Source organism: Musca domestica, unplaced genomic scaffold (genome assembly GCF_030504385.1).
Source record: "Musca domestica strain aabys unplaced genomic scaffold, Musca_domestica.polishedcontigs.V.1.1 48, whole genome shotgun sequence".
NCBI lineage: Eukaryota > Metazoa > Arthropoda > Insecta > Diptera > Muscidae > Musca > Musca domestica.
In genome coordinates, this window is record NW_026712340.1 from 4,062,908 (window position 1) to 4,085,735 (window position 22,828).

At 36.2% G+C, this 22,828-nt stretch overlaps 2 protein-coding genes across 2 annotated transcripts; one reads left to right on the top strand and one right to left on the bottom strand.

The window, feature by feature from the left end:
- Nucleotides 1-926: 926 nt before the first annotated feature.
- On the top strand, nucleotides 927-4,784 carry LOC101892380 (nucleolar GTP-binding protein 1). The gene is made up of 4 exons (XM_005179229.4): nucleotides 927-1,092; nucleotides 1,258-1,532; nucleotides 1,598-1,928; nucleotides 3,211-4,784. The coding sequence occupies exons 1-4, from the start codon at nucleotides 1,045-1,047 to the stop codon at nucleotides 4,513-4,515; spliced, it is 1,959 nt and encodes a 652-aa protein (XP_005179286.1). The 5' UTR covers nucleotides 927-1,044; the 3' UTR covers nucleotides 4,516-4,784.
- A 446-nt stretch (nucleotides 4,785-5,230) lies between these two features.
- Nucleotides 5,231-15,504, bottom strand: LOC101895068 (putative odorant receptor 92a). Its single transcript, XM_005179244.3, has 4 exons — nucleotides 14,298-15,504; nucleotides 5,652-5,832; nucleotides 5,439-5,594; nucleotides 5,231-5,383 (listed from the first exon to the last, which is right to left on the bottom strand). The coding sequence occupies exons 1-4, from the start codon at nucleotides 14,975-14,977 to the stop codon at nucleotides 5,336-5,338; spliced, it is 1,065 nt and encodes a 354-aa protein (XP_005179301.1). The 5' UTR covers nucleotides 14,978-15,504; the 3' UTR covers nucleotides 5,231-5,335.
- Nucleotides 15,505-22,828: the final 7,324 nt, after the last annotated feature.

Genomic DNA, 22,828 nt, shown 5'->3' on the forward strand with positions numbered 1-22,828 from the left:
CAATGGACTGTCAAACCAATTTTGGAATTAAAAATGTTGAATGAAAAATTATTGAAATCTGTAAAAGTTGTTCATGGTAAAATTAAGAAGGTAAAGTCATTTCAAATAAGCATATTCATCTCTGCATTCGTGGATACGAACCATGACACAATGAATTTAAGGTAGGGCAGAACTACCATATGATTTAATTTTTTTATTTTTCTGGTTTAATATGTCAACTTCATTTGCTTATGTGTGTGTCTCATGGTACAAGAATGTAGGTATTGTAATTCGTATATTAAAAGTATATAAAAATCTACTTATATTTGAAAAACCCACTTACATTTTTTGACATATCAATGCTCCCAAGCGTTGATGCATTTACCTGTATTATTTTGCCACGGTGTGTCTTCTTTTCAATAATAAAAAAAAAAATTCAGAAAATATTCAAATTCGGGTGTTTTCAAAATGCTTATTGCAATGAATGCATCGACAAAATCTACAGTTTTTGTCGCGAAATAAACCATAAGAGATATATAGAACATGATATTGAAAAGAAATTTTGACCATTCATTTAGTTTTCGCGGTTTTAAATTATTTATTCAAAATCAATGCAACAAGTTGTTTGCTTTTTTATTGTTTTGATAGTAATTCTGACATTACAAGCCAAACAGGAAGACCTCTATACTTGCAATTTTTTCAAAGTTGACCTACCTTCTCTTCATTGTACCATGCATCTACCTATATTCTTCTACCATGGAAGCAGAGCAAAATTGGAAAAAGTATTTGTCTAGTGTAAACACTAGCTTGCGCTAGCGGTTAGAGATAGTTAGATCGACTCCTAACTATCAATAAGTGGCATCATCATTTATTGTTGATGGTATGGCATCCCCTGGCCGAAAGAATGCCATATGTTGTTTGTTTTCATTTAATTTCAACGTGTGGGTAACTCCTTTCTTTTTGGGTTTTGCGTGCCTCGTGGTTGTTGTGCGCATCAATACCCGTCTAATATTTTTTAATTTTCCTTTCAATTTACACGTGTAACCGAAGGAAAATTGCAGCAAAATGAGTTTGTATAATTTTAAGAAAATTATGGTGGTTCCGCCAGCAAAGGTAAGTGAATTAAATAGCTCAAAAACTAAACTACGTTTTGGACCCCGAGAAAGAGAAGTTGCGATATCCATAACCTATTTCTGGGGGATATAGTAACAACTTTTGGGGCATCACTTTAATGTTTACAAAAAATGATGAAATTCTATGTTTGTTGTTTCTTTCCAGGACTTCATCGACATTATGTTGTCGAAGACACAACGTAAGACCCCCACCGTTGTGCACAAAGGCTACAAGATATCCCGTATTCGTGCCTTCTACACACGCAAAGTGAAATTCACCCAACAGAATTTCCACGATCGTCTGTCACAGATTATCCAAGATTTCCCCAAGTTAGATGATGTACATCCCTTCTATGCTGATTTAATGAATGTCCTGTACGACAAGGACCATTACAAATTGGCTTTGGGTCAATTGAATACAGCTCGCCATTTAATCGACAAGTAGGTGACATGAAGTTTAGATTCTAATGTAATGTTTATGTTAACCTTGTGTTTGTCTCTTTCAGTGTTGGCAAGGATTATGTACGTCTATTGAAATATGGTGATTCTTTGTATCGCTGTAAACAACTAAAGAAAGCTGCCTTGGGTCGTATGGCCACCATTATGAAGCGTCAAGCATCGAATTTAACATATTTGGAACAAGTACGCCAGCATTTGTCACGTTTGCCCACCATTGATCCCTATTCGCGTACCATAATTATTTGCGGTTTCCCCAATGTTGGTAAATCATCGTTCATCAATAAGATCACTCGTGCCGATGTTGAAGTGCAGCCCTATGCTTTCACAACGAAGTCCCTATATGTTGGTCACACCGATTACAAATACTTGAGATGGCAGGTAAGTGTTACCAGAGACTACATAAATGTGCTAGAGGATTCTATGATTTTAAAACTCAAATTCAAGCGAATTAGAAGTTACTATTAGAAAAGAGATTATTTAAGACAATGGGGAGAATTGTAGAACCATATTTGCTACTTTTATCCTGCTACCTATCAATCGGAATATTCTTCCTTCTTTGCAAGTCAAAAACAAACTATCTTTAGATGAACTTAAGACTTTAGGAATATTTAAAGAATTGTCCAACCTATGAACGATGTTTGCAACGTTTTATATTCACACTTGGTCTTCTATCCATAAAACGATGTGTCTTCTGTTGAAGCCCTTCTAATTAAAATGATTTATGATTTTTATGGTTATGCTTGAATAATACTCACAATTTTATGAAGAACAGTCTGGGGATTGCATTGTTCACCTAAAGGTTTTTAAGACCTGGGAACATTTTCACTGGTGACCGGACATAATCGCCACGGACAAGGGAGAAAGTATCACGTTAGCCAGTGCTGGGCATATCCAGAGAAGAAAGTCGCAAGGCCCGGCCGAAGGCAGGTTACTTACATAAAGTTTTAAATCTAGAAAATGTTAGTTTGCGTTAGTCGGTGCCGGACATATGCAGAGGAGAAGTCTCAAGCCCCGCCGAAGGCCGGCTTCTTATAAAGAGTTTAAAATTTAGAAATCTTTGGTTGGCCATAACGGTGCCAAACATACCCAGAGGAGAAAATCTCAATTTTTTCGCACACCCGTTCATATCCGCATTTGTTTTGGACATACCCATTATTAAGGGGACTATGTCTACTACTTCCTGGGGATTATGATCGATTTTTTCTTGGACATAATCCCTATTCTATTATGGGGGCAATGACCGAAAACAGGTCTTCCCCATAATTGTAATGGGGATTAAGTCTGTCACCTTGGAAGCCATCATATCTTAGCGCCGTTTTTGAACATTGTTCCTATTGGAAATTGTTTTATTTGAATTTTTCAAACTGAACTCTCTTGGAAAGAGTCCTATCGAAATACTTAAATTTGTATCTCTTTATATCAACTGATGTTTTTTGAAATTGTCTTTTGTTGAGGTCATATAGTTTTGCGATTATTTTGGTAGCGATTTCTAAGCCTTAAAAACTTTCAGCAAAAGAACGTCGCCTTTTTGTAAAACCATTGGATATTTCTAAATCCAGATCTCTTCTGTACTGAAAAAAAGGACATACCTCTTCAACTTTAAAGATAATTATACTATTGGAAGTAGAATAACATATTCTTCATTTTCTCTCTTTTCCAGGTAATTGACACCCCTGGTATCTTGGATCATCCACTGGAAGAACGTAATGTCATTGAAATGCAAGCCATTACCGCATTGGCTCATTTGCGTTCATGTGTTCTATACTTTATGGATATTTCTGAACAGTGCGGTCATTCACTGGAAGAACAAATCAAACTGTTCGAGAGCATCAAACCTTTGTTCACCAATAAGCCATTGATTTTGGCCATTAATAAAATCGATATTCTTGGCCTTGAAGATTTGCCGGCAGAGAAGCGTCAAGTTATTGAAAAGCTACAAGAAGATAAAAATGTTCCTGTCCTCTTTCTATCCACGGTCAGTGAAGCTGGTGTTATGGAGCTAAAAATGGAAGCTTGTGAACGCCTACTGTCGTATCGTGTTGATCAGAAAATGCGTACCAAGAAAGTCGATAACATTCTCAACCGTTTGCATGTGGCAATGCCTGCTCCACGTGACGATAAGGTACGTGCTCCCTGCATACCCGAACAGGCTTTGGCCCGTTTGGAGAAGAATGCCGCCAAGGCTGAACGTAAGCGCAAACTGGAGAAGGAAATCGAAGAAGAAATGGGTGATGATTATACATTGGATTTGCAAAAGAATTACACCGAAATTGCCGAGGAAGAACGTTACGATGTTATACCCGAATTCTGGGAAGGACACAACATTGCCGATTATATCGATCCAGATATTTTCGAAAAATTGGAAGAACTGGAACGTGCCGAGGGTATTCGCGAAGAGGGTGGTGTTTACGATATACCAGACATGACAATGGACGAAACGCTAAAAGAAATTCGCGAAATGGCCAAAAAGATCCGGCTCAAGCGTTTCATGTTGCGCGACGAAAAGCGTCTGCAACCACGCAAAAACAAACCCATTATTCCACGACACAAACAGCCCAAGGTGCGTGATCGTTCCGTTGGCAAATTGGTGGAAACCATGGAAAATTTGGGTGTCGATATGTCTGGTTCAGAAAATGCCAACTTCACAAAATCTGTTGTGGATTTGAGACGTGGTCAAATTGCCGTTGGCACCAAGAAGGAATTGAAAAAGCCCTTGCTGGATAAAGAGTCCTCGGCCATTGTTAAGAAGACCGGCCAGCCATTGAAACGTAAGCCAGCACGTGATACCATGGGCATTAAGAATGTGGCCATGAAGAAGAAAGCACAAATTATGGCCAAGAAAGATATTGCCAAGAAGGTTACACGTCTGGGTCTTAAGGGTGAAGCTGATCGTTTCATTGGTACCAAAATGCCCAAACATTTGTATGCCGGAAAACGGGGTAGTGGTACAGCGGATAGACGTTAAGTTTTTTATTTCACTTTTAGTTAAACTAATTTTTACGAGCTTACGTTGGGCGGGTAAAACAATTACACAAATCATTTAACATGGGGTCCCTTTGTTTCCTTGCGTGTGGACAAAAGGAACAGCTTTATTTTTTAGAATTTTACAAACTCTAATCATAATAATACTATGATGTACATTATGGCGTATTTAATTATGATGAAAATGATATAAATATGTAATTTAAAAGAAAATTGAAAAAAAAAAAACGTTTTTTGCTACTTTGAAAGAAAGTAATTATTTTTTAGTTGAAAGATTACAGCGAAGATGGCGAGAGTTGATGTGATGCTCTGAACTAAGAAGTAGATAGGTGGACATAAAATAGAACTGAGGAATTGAATTTGGATATTAGAATGGTAGAAATCAAATGTCTTATATATCAAACATACCACGTTAGTTCAAACATCGTTGTGAGTAAATTTAAAGTAATATTGTAATGTGAAATTAAGATTTTTATAATTAATTATAGAAACGAATTTTCGGCTTTCCGTTAGTCCATTCTGAGTTGCATCTTAGCGGTAACCGTCTGATTCACACCAAAGCCATCTCCAAACTTTCCTTAACATCGATAGGTATGATTGACTCACAAAACTCGCAAACTAAGTATCGTTTTCCAGAATGGCAATCAATTCTGAAGTGCTTCCATTTGATATACAAGCGAATAAACATCAGTTATTAGTTAGTCTAAGTCCTTTCCATCATGTGTGGGAGAAGATGAAACTATAAATAGGATGTCCACACCATACGCAATTAAAAGTTGTTTATGAGGACAATTTCACAATGATTAGGCACTCTTGAATACTGTGAAGAGTCTATAAGCATTTCCATAAACCTGTGGAAGGAAAATAACACAATTAACACCTATTTCTAAAAAATTTCTTGCCCACCTCTTTCAGTGTTATCACTGTTATATCAGCAATCCCCATGAAATTCAAAACAAACGGTTGCATGGTACACAGCAGCATATAAAGTACACGACGTCTGTATCGTGTGGAGCCATCATACCAACTGTGGGCATACAAGGATGCATTGACTAACGAACTCTGTAAATTGCGCATTTAATTGACATGTTAGATAGATATCACTTGAAACATACTTACACATTCCTTTAGCTTTTGTCCAATATAGCAAGTGATAATCACTTGTTTGCTTTCGTATAAGAGTAGTATGAAGGCCTTAACAATGGTGAAAATTGAGACATCATCCAACATTTGGTAGGCCACCAAACAAAGGGTGAACGATGAAGACATTACAGAGAATATGTTGATTTCATTGGCTACACTGAAAGAGACAAAAAATGGAATGAGTCAAAAGAAAGGATGGAGGTTGGCATTTTGTTTGCCAACCGATTGCAGGGAGACTTTAATTAAATTTTATAGAGCTGGCATTTTTAGGCACTTGAGAATAAACTTTTACCCAATTCATTATGGGATAAAAAAATACAACAAAGTCAAACGCCATAATAATTAATTTTTTTTTAATTTATTGAATGCAAACAAAATAAGTCGGAGAAAGCATCAAGTTCTAGAATAACTTTAGATTTGTTTGAATTGATCACCTTTGGCACGAATTATGGCCTTCAAACGGCCAATGAAACCATCGCGGTATTTTGGCCCATTCCCGACGAAGCACTTGCTTGAGGTGATCGACACTTTGGTATTTTTTAGTGCCAACCTTGCTTTCCAAAATACTCCAGACACAATAGTCCAACGGATTGGTATCTGGAGATTTTTGGAACCTCATTTTGTAACCATTATTGGGTGGCGCGTACTGAGTGCGATGGTGCTGAGTCCTGTTGGAATGTCCAAGGTCTGCGGTCAAATATTTTAGAATATTTTCGCGATAGTATTCGGCATTTATTCTGATGCCACAGTCGATTAATACGAGCGGAGAGCTACAATCGGTGGTTATGGCGGCCCACACCATCACCAAGGCCGGCGCTTGAGTTCTGGTGGCCAACCGAAGGTGCACATTTTCAACTGACCTCTTTGGCAAGTAGACCCGATAATCTCGTTTGTTTACAAACTGCTGGACAACGAATGTTTTCTCATCGGAGAAAACCAAATTCGGCAGTTCACCACTTTCGGCCAAGCGAAGGAACTCTTTAGCTCTCTTGAGTCTATTTTCTTTAAGTTGCGGTGTAAGTTCTTGCTCTTTTTGGAATTTCAATGGCTATACCCCAAGCTCATTTTTTCAATATTTGCCGATTTGAATATTGCGATATGTTCAGCTCACGAGCCATTTTTCGGCCACTGTTTCACGGGTTTCATTTCTGCTGATGTTATTGTTTTCTTCCATCCACTTCCTTTACTCTCTATATCAAATACAGCTAAAAATACCTTTGCCAAATTTCGAGATCGGTTCGATTCAGATTTGGATATAGCTCCCATATATATCTTCGTCCGATTTCAAGTTAATTGTACACTAAATGGGTGATATAAGCCCGAAGTTAAAAGGCACAAATGCCTCAACCAATTTAGTAGAAATCGATTCAGAGAAGGATATTCCTCACGCATACATATTTATATGCAAAGGGGTGTAGGGTATCATAAAGTCGGACCGCCCGACTTTAAGTCTTTCTTTACTAATTATACCCTACACCACAAGGTGGTCAGGGTATTATGTCTTTGTGCATTTGTTTGTAACAGGCAAAAGGAAACGAGATAGACCCATAGTTCCTTTTGATGATCTGCATAGAATCACATTCTGAGTCGATTTATGCATGTCCGTCCGTCCGTCTGTCCGTCTGTCCATGTATTTTTGTAAACAAAGTACAGGTCGCATTTATTGCCCGATCCAGATGAAATTTTGCACAGATCATTTGTTTGGCCCAAGGACGAACCCTATTGAAATTAGAAATAATCGGTCAAAATTTAGATATAGCTCCCATATATATCTTCGTCCGATTTGCCTTTTATTGTGCACCAAACGTGTAATATCAGTCCGAATAGTATGGAATTTTGCACATACAACCAAATTAGGCCTGAAAATAAGTATGCCAAATTTGATCGAAATCGGTTCAGATATAGCTATAGCTCCCATATATATTGTTCATCGGATTTGTTTTTTTTGCCCTCTGCAGCCGTAGTATGAACTCTGCAACAACAATATTTAGGGAAATGTATCAAATACAGCTCAGAAATACCTTTGCTAAATTTTATCGAGATCGGTTCAGATTTGGATATAGCACCCATATATAACTTCGTCCGATTTACGTTTTATTGTGCACCAAACGTCTAATACTTGTCTAAATGAGACAGAATTTGGCACTTACGACCGAATTGAGTCTAGAAGCTAGTTTGTTAAATTTGGTGAAGATCGGTTCAGATATAGCTATAGCTTCCATATATATTATTCATCCGATTTGTTATATTTGTTACCCACAGCCGTAATATGCACTCCAACGAGTGCATACCCACAATATTCAGAGAAATATATCAAATACAGCTCAGAAATATCTTTGTTAAATTTTATCGAGATCGGTTAAGATTTGGATATAGCTCCCATATATATTTTTATCCGATTTCATATTAATTGTGCACCAAATGGGCAATACAATTCCGAATTTAAAAGATACAAATGCTTCGACATATTTAGTCCTTTTACCTTTAAATTATAATTATAATCATAGCGTGTACGATTGAATTCTCCCATAAAAACTTTTAATTGTTATGTGGAGCTCTACTAAATTAACAACGTGGTGTAGGGTATCATAAAGTCGGCCCCGCCCGACTTTAAGACTTTTTTTTCTCTTTTTTTTTTGAATATTTCATAATTCATTCCAAATGGTTGAGAGTTCGGCCGGGCCGAGCTTACTGCTTCTTTACTTGTTTTAATTTGAATTAGATGTCTGAAGCCAACAAAATTTACAAATTTGAAAAAATTTCGTACACATATTAATCTGGTAGATAAATGATGCTTACTTTGTTATCATCCAATGTTGTTGTGTTAAACCCCGCAACTTTTTCGAGGCTATTTCCTCTCCGCTAGCTGGTTGCAATTCCAAAATTCGCTGAGATAATAGATCATAATGCATACACATCTGAGTTATTAAGCTATACAAGCAGAGGTCACAACCAGTGATGGTTAGCCCCGAAAAAATCGATGAAGATCCACCAATCAGATAGTAGAACAGATATGTTAACCACCAGTTACTATCCATGGGATCACCCATTTTCCAAAGGCATAGAGGTAGTAACAAAGTGAATTTTCCCAAAGTCCAAATATTCTTTAAAGACTGCAGCAATGGCAGGGCTACATAGACTGGACCCACCAAACGATAAAATGACCAAATGAATTTTTCAATTCGAGAATAATAACGAAAATGTTTGTTTAAATTGTATTTTTCTTCGATGTGTTGTGTGGGATATATTTCTTGCAGGGTTTCCAGAACTTTAGCCAATGTCTGACGGCGATAATACATGCAGAGAAGTTTTCCCAATCCCACAAAAATATAATTAAAGTAAATCATGTTGGTCAATACATCGACATCCTCATCCTGGGTTGTGAAATTATACATAAGCTGCAGAACGATGCTAATGGATTGATTTAAGGTGATTGTGATTTGTAGATATTTTGAAAAGTTTCTCGGTTCCATTGTCATATCGACACCAAGGAATTTTAAAATAAATCGCGATACTTTAAGGTATTGTGAAAATTGCTTTAAAGCGTCCGCGGTGGCCATAATGTTGTTACCGATTGTGTTTTATTGACTGAATAAATGCCTGGAATGTTTTTCAGAAAATTATTGTTTACATTTGCTGGGAAATTTATGTGGTTTGCAAATTCCTTTTGTGTTAAAATATTTAACATCAAACTCACCGCTAATTTAGGCATGTTGCGGACGGTATGAAATCTGTCTAAATGTCGTAAGTCCAAGTTATCACTGTAATGTCTGGTGATAGTGAAAAAGACTTTTCCTAGAAAGAAGAAAGAATCCTCAACATCATAAATTAGTATATATCCACACACTCTGATGTCTAATATCATCTAGTCCAGATGGATCAAGATGCAGCCAATTATTACGAATTCTATGCTCATGAGAACGAGTTCAACGCCATGGGTATTGGTGGAAGTTTTCCCGCCTCACCGATTTAGCTTAAAGGTGGGAATACATAAATCGCATATCTGACTGGCTTCTTCGGAAATGAACAAAGGAGCCTATGACCAAAATCGAACTGAGTCAACCAAAAAGTCTTTTGTTCATCTACGAGGGATCCAGTCAAATATGCGCTTTATGTATTTCCACCCTAAGTTTGGCAAATGAAAATTGTTGTTGCTCATATAACAATACTGTTGCTCATAAAACAATAGGTCTGTCTGATTACCCCAACATTTGTAACAATTGTTGCAAATCGTTACTAGAAGTCGTTTGTTATTACAATCAATTTTTTATAAGAGAGAGAGAGAGAGAGAGAATAAAAATGCTTCTTTTCTAATCACCTAATCACATTCTGCAACGGAGAACCGAGCTTCGGCACCAACAGGAATCTTCATCTCAGAAGAAAAATATGATAAAGTTTACATAAGGAAATGACTACTATAGGGCAGGGAAGTTCCGCCAATTTGCGCATTTTTGAAAATATTTGAGTCAAACCTGCATTTTAGGTATATGGTGTACAGGGTGAAATGAAAAAACTGCAACTGCTGTCATTTCTAAGCCACTCGTCCGACAGCTGTTAAAATTATTCCAGTGACAGCTCATTATCTTATTTACAAGCGTACAAAAGCATTTTGTGAGAATTTTTCAGAAAAAAGTTATTCGTGATGGCATTTAAGCGTGATAGTGTGATTTCTTTATATTTGGCTGGAAAACCACAAGTGGCTATGGTTAGAGCACTCCAGCATTTGAATGTGAATAAATGTTTTGTGTCTCGTACCCTCGCTCGTTACCGTGATCTTGGTAGCATAGCCCGACGTCAAGGAAGAAAACAGCAACATCAGCAGAAATGGTTCGAAAAGTAAAGAAGCGACTTGATCGAAACCCGCGTCGCAGTGGCCGAAAAATGGCTCGTGAGGTGAACATATCGCAATATTCCATTCGGCAAATATTGAAAATTGAGCTCGGCATAAAGTCATTGAAATTCCAAAAAGTGCAAGAACTTACACCGCATCAGAAAGAAAATAGACTCAAAAAAGCTAAAGAGTTGCTTCGCTTGACCGAAATGGTGAACTGCCGAATTTGGTTTTCTCCGATGAGAAAACATTCGTTGTCCAGCAGTTTGTAAACAAATAAAATGATCGTGTTTATTTGTCAAAGAGGTCAGTCGAAAATATGCACCCTCGGTTGGCCACCAGAACTCAAGCGCCGGCCATGGTGATAGTGTGGGCCGCCATAACAGCCGGTGGTCACTCTCCGCTCATATTAACCGAAATTGGCATCAGAATAAAAGCCGAATGTATTAAAGCCTTTGGCATGCAAACATTTTGGCCGCAGACCTTGGATGTGGTGTCCGTTGGATTTGCAATTTTCGAATTTCGAAAAAAGGAAAGTTGTGCTGAATTGTGCTAGGTTTGTGCTCAATTGTGCCGAAATTTTTTTTCGAAATTCGAAAAAATTTCTGAGATATTCGAAAAAAGATTTTTTTTCGAAAAAATCTGAGAGAATTGCAATTTTCGAATTTCGAAAAAATTTAAGTTGTGCTGAGTCGTACTCGGTTTGTGCCCATTTGTGCCGTTAAAATTTTTTCGATATCTCTTACCAATTTCGAAAAAAACGATAATTTCGAAAGTATGTCAGAATTGCAATTTTCGAATTTCGAAAAAATTAAAGTTGTGCTGGGTCGCGCTTGATTTGTGCTAACTTGTGCCGTTTATTTTTTTTTCTCAATATTTTCAACCGTTTTCAAGATATGGCAATTTCGAAAAAACCAGTATTTTTCAGAAAAATTGCTGTAATTTTTGTAAAATTTCAAATATCGAGATGGGGTAAATTGTGCTGAGTTGTACTCACTTAGCACAATTTTTCGTGCATACATAACGAATTTCCACCTTTACTCGTTACTCGCTAAAAATTAAAAAAATGAATAACTTTTGTAATATGTGGAATTTTTGAAATCTGCAAGTTGTGCTGAATTGTGCTCACCTAGCACAATTTTTCGTCCATACATTGGAAATTTGTATCTCTACTCGTTACTCGTTAAAATCGTAAAAATCAAAATCGCATAATTAGAAACAAGATATCGAAAAACTAAAAGTTGTGCTGATTTGTGCTAACCTAGCACAATTTTTCGTCCATACATTGAAAATTTGTATTTCCACTCGTTACTAGTTAAAATTGGAAAAAATACATATATAACGAAAAATTGCTGTAATTTTTGTAAAAATTCAAATATCGAGATGCGGTAAATTGTGCTGAGTTGTGCTCACTTAGCACAATTTTTCGTCCATACATTGGAAATTTGTATCTCTACTCGTTACTCGTTAAAATCGTAAAAATCAAAATCACATATTTAGAAACAAGATATCGAAAAATTACTGCAATTTTTCGTTATATATGTATTTTTTCCAATTTTAACTAGTAACGAGTGGAAATACAAATTTTCAATATATGGACGAAAAATTGTGCTAGGTTAGCACAAATCAGCACAACTTTTAGTTTTTCGATATCTTATTTCTAAATATGCGATTTTGATTTTTACGATTTTAACGAGTAACGAGTAGAGATACAAATTTCCAATGTATGGACGAAAAATTGTGCTAGGTAAGCACAATTCAGCACAACTTGCAGATTTCGAAAATTCCACATATTACAAAAGTTATTCATTTTTTTAATTTTTAGCGAGTAACGAGTAAAGGTGGGAATTCGTTATGTATGGACGAAAAATTGTGCTAAGTGAGCACAACTCAGCACAATTTACCGCATCTCGATATTTGAAATTTTACAAAAATTACAGCAATTTTTCTGAAAAATACTGGTTTTTTCGAAATTGCCATATCTTGAAAACGGTTGAAAATATTGAGAAAAAATAAACGGCACAAGTTAGCACAAATCAAGCGCGACCCAGCACAACTTTAATTTTTTCGAAATTCGAAAATTGCAATTCTGACATACTTTCGAAATTATCGTTTTTTTCGAAATTGGTAAGAGATATCGAAAAAATTTTAACGGCACAAATGGGCACAAACCGAGTACGACTCAGCACAACTTTAATTTTTTCGAAATTCGAAAATTGCAATTCTCTCAGATTTTTTCGAAAAAAATCTTTTTTCGAATATTTTCGAATTTCGAAAAAAAATTTCGGCACAATTGAGCACAAACCTAGCACAATTTAGCACAACTTTCCTTTTTTCGAAATTCGAAAATTGCAATTCCAACGGACACCACATAGACCTTGGAGACTCTAACAGGAATGTGCACCATCGCACTCAGCACTCGCCACCTAAGAATAGTTACAAAATGAGGTTCCTTGCTTCATTTCCAGCGCACAATGGCCACCAAAATCTCCGCATACCAATCCGTTGGACTATTGTGTCTTGAGAATTTTGGAAAGCAAGGTTGGCACTAAAAATATTAAAGTGTCGATCACCTTAAGCAAGCTCTTGCCCGGGAATGGGCCAAAATATCGCAGATCAACATTGGGGCAGCGTGTGACGGTTTCATTGGCCATTTGAAGACCATAATTCGTGCCAAAGTTGATTTATTCGAACAAATCTAAACTTAATCTAAAATTTGATGCTATTTCCGACATTTTTTGCTTTCATTCAAATAAAATTAAAAAAAAAATGTAAAAATTATGGTGTTCGACTTTGTTGCAGTTTTTTTATCTCACCCTGTATATGCAAGCGCCAGCTACGTCGTCAGGGAAAAGTCCATCTAAAAATTTTAGATTAGTTCCAAAAGTTCGTGTTAGGGCTTTTTATACCCTCCACCATTTTATGGAGGGTATATTAGCTTTTTCATTCCGTTTGTAAGTCCTCGAAATATTCATAATAGACCCTACAAAGTATATAAATTTTGCATACATGCATAGTTTACCAGTAGGCAGGTTAAGTTCGTAAATGGGCCATATCGGTCCACGTTTTCGTATATAACGATACCACCCGATATTCGGCATTTTAATGATTTTAACGACATTATTCACCGGAATTATTTCAAATTTAGTATTTAAAGTTCGCATGACAGAAAATTGTCCATGCAGGTCCACGTTTTTGTATAGCCCCCATATATTCGGATACCTTCCGATATACGGTATTTTGATGATTTCAGCAACATTATTCACCGGAATCGTTTCAAATTTCATTTTGGAAAATCTTAATGGATACTACAGCCTAAGACAGAAAATTGTCTGTGCAGGTCCACGTCTTCGTATAGCCTCAATATAATGGTATTGCCCTATATTCGGTATTTTAATGATTTTAGCTACATTATTCACCGAATTTTTTTCAAGTTTCGCAGTTGAATATTGTAATGGCTTGTGACAAAAGTTGCATATGCAGATCCACATCGTCGTATAGACTCTAATACACATTCGGTATTTTTAAGATTTTAACAGAATTTTTAACGGATTTTATTTTTTTGAAAATTGCCAAATTCGTTCCAAATTGTGGAGGGTATTCAAAGTTCGGCCCGGCCGAACTTACAGCTTTTTTACTTGTGTTTTTTTTTTTTGAAAAATTTCAAGTTTCTTCCAAATGGAGGAGAGTATTAAAAGTTCGTCCCGGCCGATCTTACCTACTTTTTTTACTAAAAAATTGGTCATTTGGTTCTTAAAAATATTTCTGAGCAGTTGAAAAATAATACTTACTTTGTTACAATCAAATGCTGACGTGTTAAAATACCCAGCCGTTTCGTAGCATTCTCTTCTCCCGCGGCCGGTTGCAGTTCCATAATTCGCTGAGATAATAGATCATAATGCATACACAGTTGAGTTATTAAGCTATACAAACAGAGATCACAGCCAGTGATGGTCATTCCCGAAGAAATCGAAGAAAATGCACCAATCAGATAGTAGAACAGATATGTTAACCACCAATCGTTATCCAATGGATCGCCCATTTTCCACAAAGACAGAGGTAATATTAAAGTAAATTTTCCCAAAGTCCATATACTCTTCAAAGACTGCACCAATGGTAGGGTTACATAGACTGGACCAACCAAACGATAAAATGACCAAATGAAAGTTTCAATTCGTGAATAATAACGAAAATAGCTGTTCAAATTATATTTCTCTTCGATCCGCTGTGTGGGATATATTCCATCTAGGATTTCCAGAACTTTGGCCAATGTCTGACGCCGATAATACATGGAGAGGAGTTTTCCCAATGCCACAACATTGTAATTGATGTAAATAATGTTGGTCAAAACATCAACACCCTCATCCTGGGTGGTGAGATTATAAATGATTTGCAGAACAATGATCAGAATTTGATTTAAGGTGATTGTGATTTTTAAATATTTTGAAAATTTTCTTGGCTCAATTGTCATGTCAACACCGAGAAATTTCAAAATAAATCGGGGGACTTGGAGGTAATTTTCAAATTTTTTGTTATCCTTCGATGCGTTAACCTTGGCCGTGATGTTAAGCGATTGTGTGTTGTTGGATGAATGATTGAAATGCTTATGGGAAAATCATTGCCAGCCATCAATATTTTCGTGGAAAAGTACTGAGCAGGAAGGAGTGCGAATTTTATGCGGTTTGGAAATTCTAAGGTGTTAAAATATGAAACACCCATGTGACACGTGCAACGTAGAGTCTACAGGAATTAACCCACTATTATACACTATGAAGGATGAAGGATTTTTATTTAAAACTAATGTGGAAATTTGGAAGAGGTTAAGACAATAACTTGTTCCAGGTTAATGTACGTGGATGGCACACTTTCAGTTTTGTGGTTAACGACCGCAAACGTTGTAAATATTTACATTTTTCAACGCAACAATGTTTGCTAATTGACATAACCAGGCACTGAGGACATTGAAATAAAATTGTGGCAAAATTATAAAGACACCTGTTTGATTTGTTGCAGATTAAAAAAAAATCGTTCAACAAAACAAACACGGTAGGGAGCTTTTAGTTTTCAATAATAATAAAAGTTATAAACGAACAAATAATTAAATTTTATTACCAAAATGCGTGCTTTGTTAAGAAAGTTCATGGATCACTTTTTATACCCTCCACCATGAAAAGGAGGGTATATTAACTTCCGTTTGTAATAATAAATATTCCACATTTTACTTATTTGGTTAATTGCTTGGCTTAAGGTCATTAAAAAACTACGTTTTTATTTTTGAATTTTTCCTTTTTTATTCATCCAATATTTCGATTTCCTCCGGAAATCATCTTCAGGGATATTTTTAAAGTAAAAAGCTCGTCTATTGAGTTTAAATGTCAGTTTGATAAAAAAGGAAAAATTCAAAAATAAAAACATAGTTTTTTAATGACCTTAAGCCAAGCAATTAACCAAATAAGTAAAATAAATATAACAGGTCAACAATATACAACAACAATATTCCACATTATTTGGCGTAGGGCTTCAATTTGGCAGAACAATTTGTATTGTGTCTAGGATGGTTGGTATTGAAAATGAGATATATCTGTCTACGTTTTGGAACTATTTTACGGCCTAATAAAGGTATCTCCCGATATTCGGTATTTTAATCGTTTTAGATACATTTTTTACGGATTTGTCCAAAAATTGTCATTTATTGTTCCTAATGGATTCTAGCTCCAGTGGCGGAGCTATATACAGGGTGAGATAAAAAAAACCACAACAAAGTCAAATGCTATAATTTTCACTTTTTTATACCCTACACCACAAGGTGGTCAGGATATTATGTCTTTGTGCATTTGTTTGTAACAGGCAAAAGGAAACGAGATAGACCCATAGTTCCTTTTGATGATCTGCATAGAATCACATTCTGAGTTGATTTATGCATGTCCGTCCGTCTGTCCATGTATTTTTGTAAACAAAGTAAAGCTCGCATTTATTGCCCTATCCAGATGAAATTTTGCACAAATCATTTGTTTAGGACGAACCCAATTGAAATTGGAGATAATCGGTCAAAATTTAGATATAGCTCCCATATATCTTCGTCCGATTTGCCTTTTATTGTGCACCAAACGTGTAATATCAGCCCGAATAGTATGGAATTTTGCACATACAACCAAATTAGGCCCTTAGTATGCCAAATTTGATCAAAATCGGTTCAGATATAGCTATAGCTCCCATATACACTGGTGGCCAAAACTAAAGCAACTGCAATTAAAAGGAGAATGAATGCCCTGTAACTTTTTCAAATATTAAGAAAATGAGAATGAGTTTTTCTTGTTTTAAATTAGGTACTTTATTCACTTTTTAAAAACTTAAAACATAAAACCAAAATTCATTTTTATATAAAAAATAATGTTTGGTTAATTGACTTAACCCGATTTTGGCTTGGACAAAACAAAAGCAACTCTGTTGTACATTCATATAACCGCTGCAATTTCAGTTGTTTTTACTGTGATATTTATCGCTTTTTGCTTCCTTCGGCAATTTCGCTTGTCATAAATCCTTTTTGAGAAGTTTTTTACAACAGTATGTGTTTTTCTTTTCGTTTTTTAAGTACTGCCCAAAAAAATTTTAAAAATGGCTAAAAGCAAATACAATACCTGAATAAAACAGCAAATTATCAGTGACTATCAAAACAACATATCACAGAAAATGATTTCCGAGAAATATTTCATAAATATTTATGTGATTTCATAATTATTTCTGTATACTAATTCGGTTTTTTGAAACTGGATCAGTAGTAAAAGTCTATAACGGAAGAAGGCCGTGAAAAACTTCAGCCCGTACTGATCCACAAATTGTGAGAGAAATTAAAAACAACTATTTAAGAGTTCAACTGGATTGGTGAGAGAGCAATCATTGGATATAAGCTCGAGATCAGTGCGTAGACGAGTAGTGGCAGCTGGTCTGGATGCCCGTAAGACATCAAAAAACCATTCATATCTGAAAAAATCAAAAAGGCTTTCGAAAACGATAATATTAAGTGGAATCAAGCTCAATGGAAAAAAACATTATTTCTGGGATGAGTCTACGTTTAATATTAAAGGCTCAGACGTGAAAAATTTTACGGTGAGAACCAAAAAATGAAGGAATGCAAAGGTACAGTGAAGCATGAGGGAGGGTCAAAAATGGCGTGGCGCTGTTTTTCATTCTATGGACTTGGGCCTATCCATAAAATAAAGGAAGTTATGGATCGGTTTGTTTACAAAGATGTGTTAGACATCGCATTGTTCCCTTACGCTGAGTAAAATATTCGGCTGATTTGGGTGTTTCAGCATGACAATGATCCCAAACTTGTATCAAAACTTGTCAAATATTGGTTGCGGGAGTCAAAAATTCATGTTTTGTTATGGCCGGCACAATCACCTGACCTAAACTCCTTAGAAAACCTTTGGAGTATCGTAGATAGGAAGATCAAGAGAGATTCGGAAATAAAAAAGCACAACATTTTCTAAAGAATTCGGGGTGCCTGGGAAAGCACACCCAAGGATCAAATTGAGCGTGTTATAGATTCAATGCCTCGTAGGTGTGCAGCTGCTATCAAAAATAATGGTTATGCTATCGACTACTAGCCAAAATTTAATTATTTTAAAATAAAAACAAAAGTTGCTTTAGTTTTGACCAAGCAAAAATTGGGTCATTTTAGTTTTCCACATATTATTTTTCTTTCAAAATTATTTTTGTATTTTTTTTAGTTTCTTAAAAGTGAATTAAACCCCTCATTTAAAACTGGAACAAGTAAAAAAACATTAAGTTCGGCCGGGCCAAACTTTTAATACCCTCCACCTTAGGGTAAAAGAAACATTAGAAGAAATGTGGCAAAAACCATTAAAATGCCGATTATGGGGAGGTACCGTTATATGGGGGCTATACCAAAACGTGGACCTATAATTACAATGTTTCGCCACCGGAGCTGGAACCCATTATGACCCACAAATACCAATTTTTAGACAAATCAGTGAAAAAATGTGGCAAAAACCATCAAAATACCGAATATCGGGAGGTACCGTTATATGGGGGCTATATCAAATCATGGACCCATGCATGCAATGTTTCGCCACCGAAGCTGGAACCAATTATGACCAACAAATACCAATTTTCGAACAAATCCCTGAAAAAATGTGGCAAAAATCATCAAATTACCGAATATCGGGAGGTACCGTTATATGGGGGCTATACCAAAACGTGGACCTATAATTACAATGTTTCGCCACCGGAGCTGGAACCCATTATGACCAACAAATACCGATTTTCAGACAAATCCGTGAAAAAATGTGGTAAAAAAAATTAAAATACTAAATATCGGGAGGTACCTTTATATGGGGGCTATACCACAACGTGGACCTATACATGCAATGTTTTGCCACACGCTCAGAGACCCGCTATGACCTACAAATACCAATTTTAAGACAAATCCGTGAAAAAATGTGGCATAAATCATCAAAATACCGAATATCGGGATGTACCGTTATATGGGGACTATACCAAATTATGGACCCATACATTCAATGTTCCGCCACCGGAGCTGGAAACCATTATGACCCACAAATACCAATTTTTAGACAAATCGTTGAAAAAATGTGGTAAAAAAAACTAAAATACTAAATATCGGGAGGTACCTTTATATGGGGGCTATACCACAACGTGGACCTATACATTCAATGTTTTGCCACACGCTCAGGGACCCGCTATGACCTACAAATACCAATTTTAAGACAAATCCGTGAAAAAATGTGGCATAAATCATCAAAATACCGAATATCGGGAGGTACCGTTATATGGGGACTATACCAGAACGTGGACCGATATATCTCATTTTCAATACCAACCATCGTAGACACAATGCAAATAGCTCTGCTAAATTTTGGAACTCTACGTCAAATAATGTGGGCTGTATCGTGATTTCAACAGACAGACAGACAGACGGACAGACAGACAGACAGACAGACAGACGGACAGACAGACAGACGGACATCGTTAAATCGACTTAGAATTTTATGCTGATTATGAATATATATACTTTATGGGGTCTAAAACGAATATTTAGGGATGTTACAAACGGAATGACAAAGTTAATATACCCTCCTTTCCAAGGTGGAGGGTATAAAAATAATTACGATCTGTTTATTTTTGTAAAAGTTACAGGACATTTATTGTCTTTGCGATTTAAGTTGCTTTAGTTTTGGCCACCAGTGTATATTGTTCATCCGATTTGTTATTTTTGTCCTCCCCAGCCGTAATATGCACTCTGTAACAACAATATTTTGAGTAATATATCAAAAACAGCTCAGAAATACATTTGCGGTTCAGATTTGGATATAGCTCCCATATATAAGTTCGTCCGATTTACCTTTGATTGTACACCAAACGTCTAATCGCAAATAGAATGAAATTTGGCACATACGACCGAATTGAGTCTAGAAGCTAGTATGTCAAATTTGGTGAAGATCGGTTCAGATATAGCTATAGCTCCCATATATACTGTTCATCCGATTTGTTATATTTGTTACCCACAGGCGTAATATGGACTCCGTAACAACGATATTCAGGGAAATATGTCAAATACAGCTCAGAAATATATTTGCCAAATTATATCGAGATTGGTTTTGATTTGGATATAGCTACCAGATATATTTTTATCTAAGTCCGAATTTAAAAGATACAAATGATTCGGCATATTTAGTCCTTTGAACTTTAAATTATAATTATAATCATAGCGTGTATGATTGAGTTCTCCCATAAAAACTTTAAATTGTTATGTTGAGCTCTACTAAATTAGCAAAGTGGTGTAGGGTATCATAAAGTCGGACCCGCCCGACTTTAAGACTTTCTTTACTGTTTTTTTTTTTAAATTTTATGGAATGAAAGCAAAAAATGTCGGAAAAAGCATAGAATTTTAGAATAAGTTTGGATTTTTCGAATTGGTAACCTTTGGCACAAATTATGGCCTTCAAACGGCCAATGAAACCATTACACGCTGCCCGAATGTTGCTCTTCCTTGCTTTCCAAAATACTCCAGACACAATAGTCCAACGGATTGGTATCCGGAGATTTTGGTGGCCATTGTGCGCTGCAAATGAAGCGAGGAACCTCATTTTGTAACCATCCTTGGGTGGCGCGTGCTGAGTCCTTTTGGAATGTCCAAGGTCAGCGGCCAAAATGTTTGCGGCTTTAATACACCCTCCAGAATATTTTCGCGATAATATTCGGCATTTATTCTGATGCCACGGTCGATTAATACGGGCGGAGAGCGACCATCGGCTGTTATGGCGGCCCACACCATCACAATGACCGACGCTTTAGTTCTGGTGGCCAACCGAAGGTGTACATTTTCAGCTGACCTCTTTGGCAAGTAAACACAATCATTTTGTTTGTTTACAAACTGCTGGGCAACGAATGTTTTCTCATCGGAGAAACCCAAATTCGGCAGCTCACCACTTTCGGCCAAGCGAAGCAACTCTTTAACTCTTTTTTTTCTGGAAAATTCTCACCAAAATGCTTTTGAACGCTGGTAAACAATATAATGAGCTGTCACTAGAATCTTTTTAACAGCTGTCGGACGAGTGGCCTAGAAATGACAGCAGTCTGTATATTCATAATCAGCATAAAATTCGAAGTCGATTTAACAACGTCCGTCTCTCCGTCTACTTGTCTTTCTGTTGTAATCACGCTTCAGTCAAAACGAATAAAGATAGGAATCTAAAATTTTGCACCGATCTGCAATCAAGTCAAGTTCGAAGATGGGTACCCCCGATATTCGGTGTTTTGTTCATTTTAACCACATTTTTCAATGGAATTGTCGGAAAATCTACACAAGAAGATCTTCGTGACTACTTTACCCCCTGAAAGAGAATTTTCAAAATAGGTCAACGATATCGTATAGCCCCTATACAACCTTTATTCGGTGTTTCGATTATTTTAGCCATATTTGCAATGGAATAGTCTGAAAATCCACAAGGAGAGGAACTCTGAGTACTTTACCCCCTGGTAGAGAATTATCTATATAGGTCTACGCTTAAGTATAGCACCTATATAACGCTACCCCGAGATATTCGGTATTTCCAGGATTTTCGCTACATAATTCACAGGAATTGCGTCAAATTTCGTATTTGAAGTTCGTTATGGGTATTACAACTTATGGCGGATATTGTCTATGCAGGTTCACGTCTTAGAATAGCCCCCATACTCTCACAACGGTATCTCACTTTATTCGGTATTTTTATGATATTAGTGACATTATTCAGCGGAATTGTTTTGAATTTTGTTTTTGAAGTTCGAAATCCTTACAACAGCCTATGACAAAAATTTACTTATCTAGCACCACGTCTCCCGATATAATTTTAGCGATATAATTTTAGCGACATTATTCACCGGAATTGTTTCAAATTTGACATTTGAAGTTCGTAAAGGATCCTGTAAAATTGTTTTTGCAGATTCACGTCTTTGTATAGCCCCCATATGACGGTACCTTCCGAAATTCGGTACTTTGATGATTTTAGCGACATTATTCATCGGAATTGTTTCAAATTTGGTATTTGCATTTCGTAATGTATTCTACAGCATAGGACAGAAAATTGTCTGTGCAGGACCACGTCTTCGTATAGCTCGCATATAACGGTACCTTCCGATATTCGGTATTTGAAGTTCGTAATGGGTACTACAACCTGTGACGAAAATTGTCTATGCAGGTCCACGTTTTTTGATGATATTAGCGATATTATTCACCGGAATTGTTTTGAATTTTGTATTTGAAGTCTTATGCAGCACCACGTCTTCGTATAGCCCTCATATAAAGGTTTTCATTTGAGCGGAATTTTTCGAAGTAGTTTTTGTTTGAAATTTTTCAATTTACTTTCGAATGGTGGAGGGTATAAAAATTTCGGCCCGGCTGAACTTAGCTGCTTTTTTTATTTGTTTTTGATTCACTTTATCACATAAATATTTTGAGATCATAAAACTAAAGGCTTCTATTTAAACTCAAACTCCTTCCAAAATTTCGAATGAGTAGGCACATAATTGATCGGGGCACATTTAAGAAATTTTGGTCGCTTGGATATTCGTATCTGAAGTTTCAGAGACGCATTTTAACAATGTTATGTTTTCAACATTAACACACAGATTAAACTTAAGAATTCTACCATAAATGCACTACTTGTTCGTTATTATCTAAAAATTTGGTACCCATTTTGGTACTCTAAACAAATTCGTAGAACATTGCAATACAAAATTATTTATTATCAGTCTAAACAGTGTTGCCATAGTCAAAAAGAAGTTTTGCCATAAT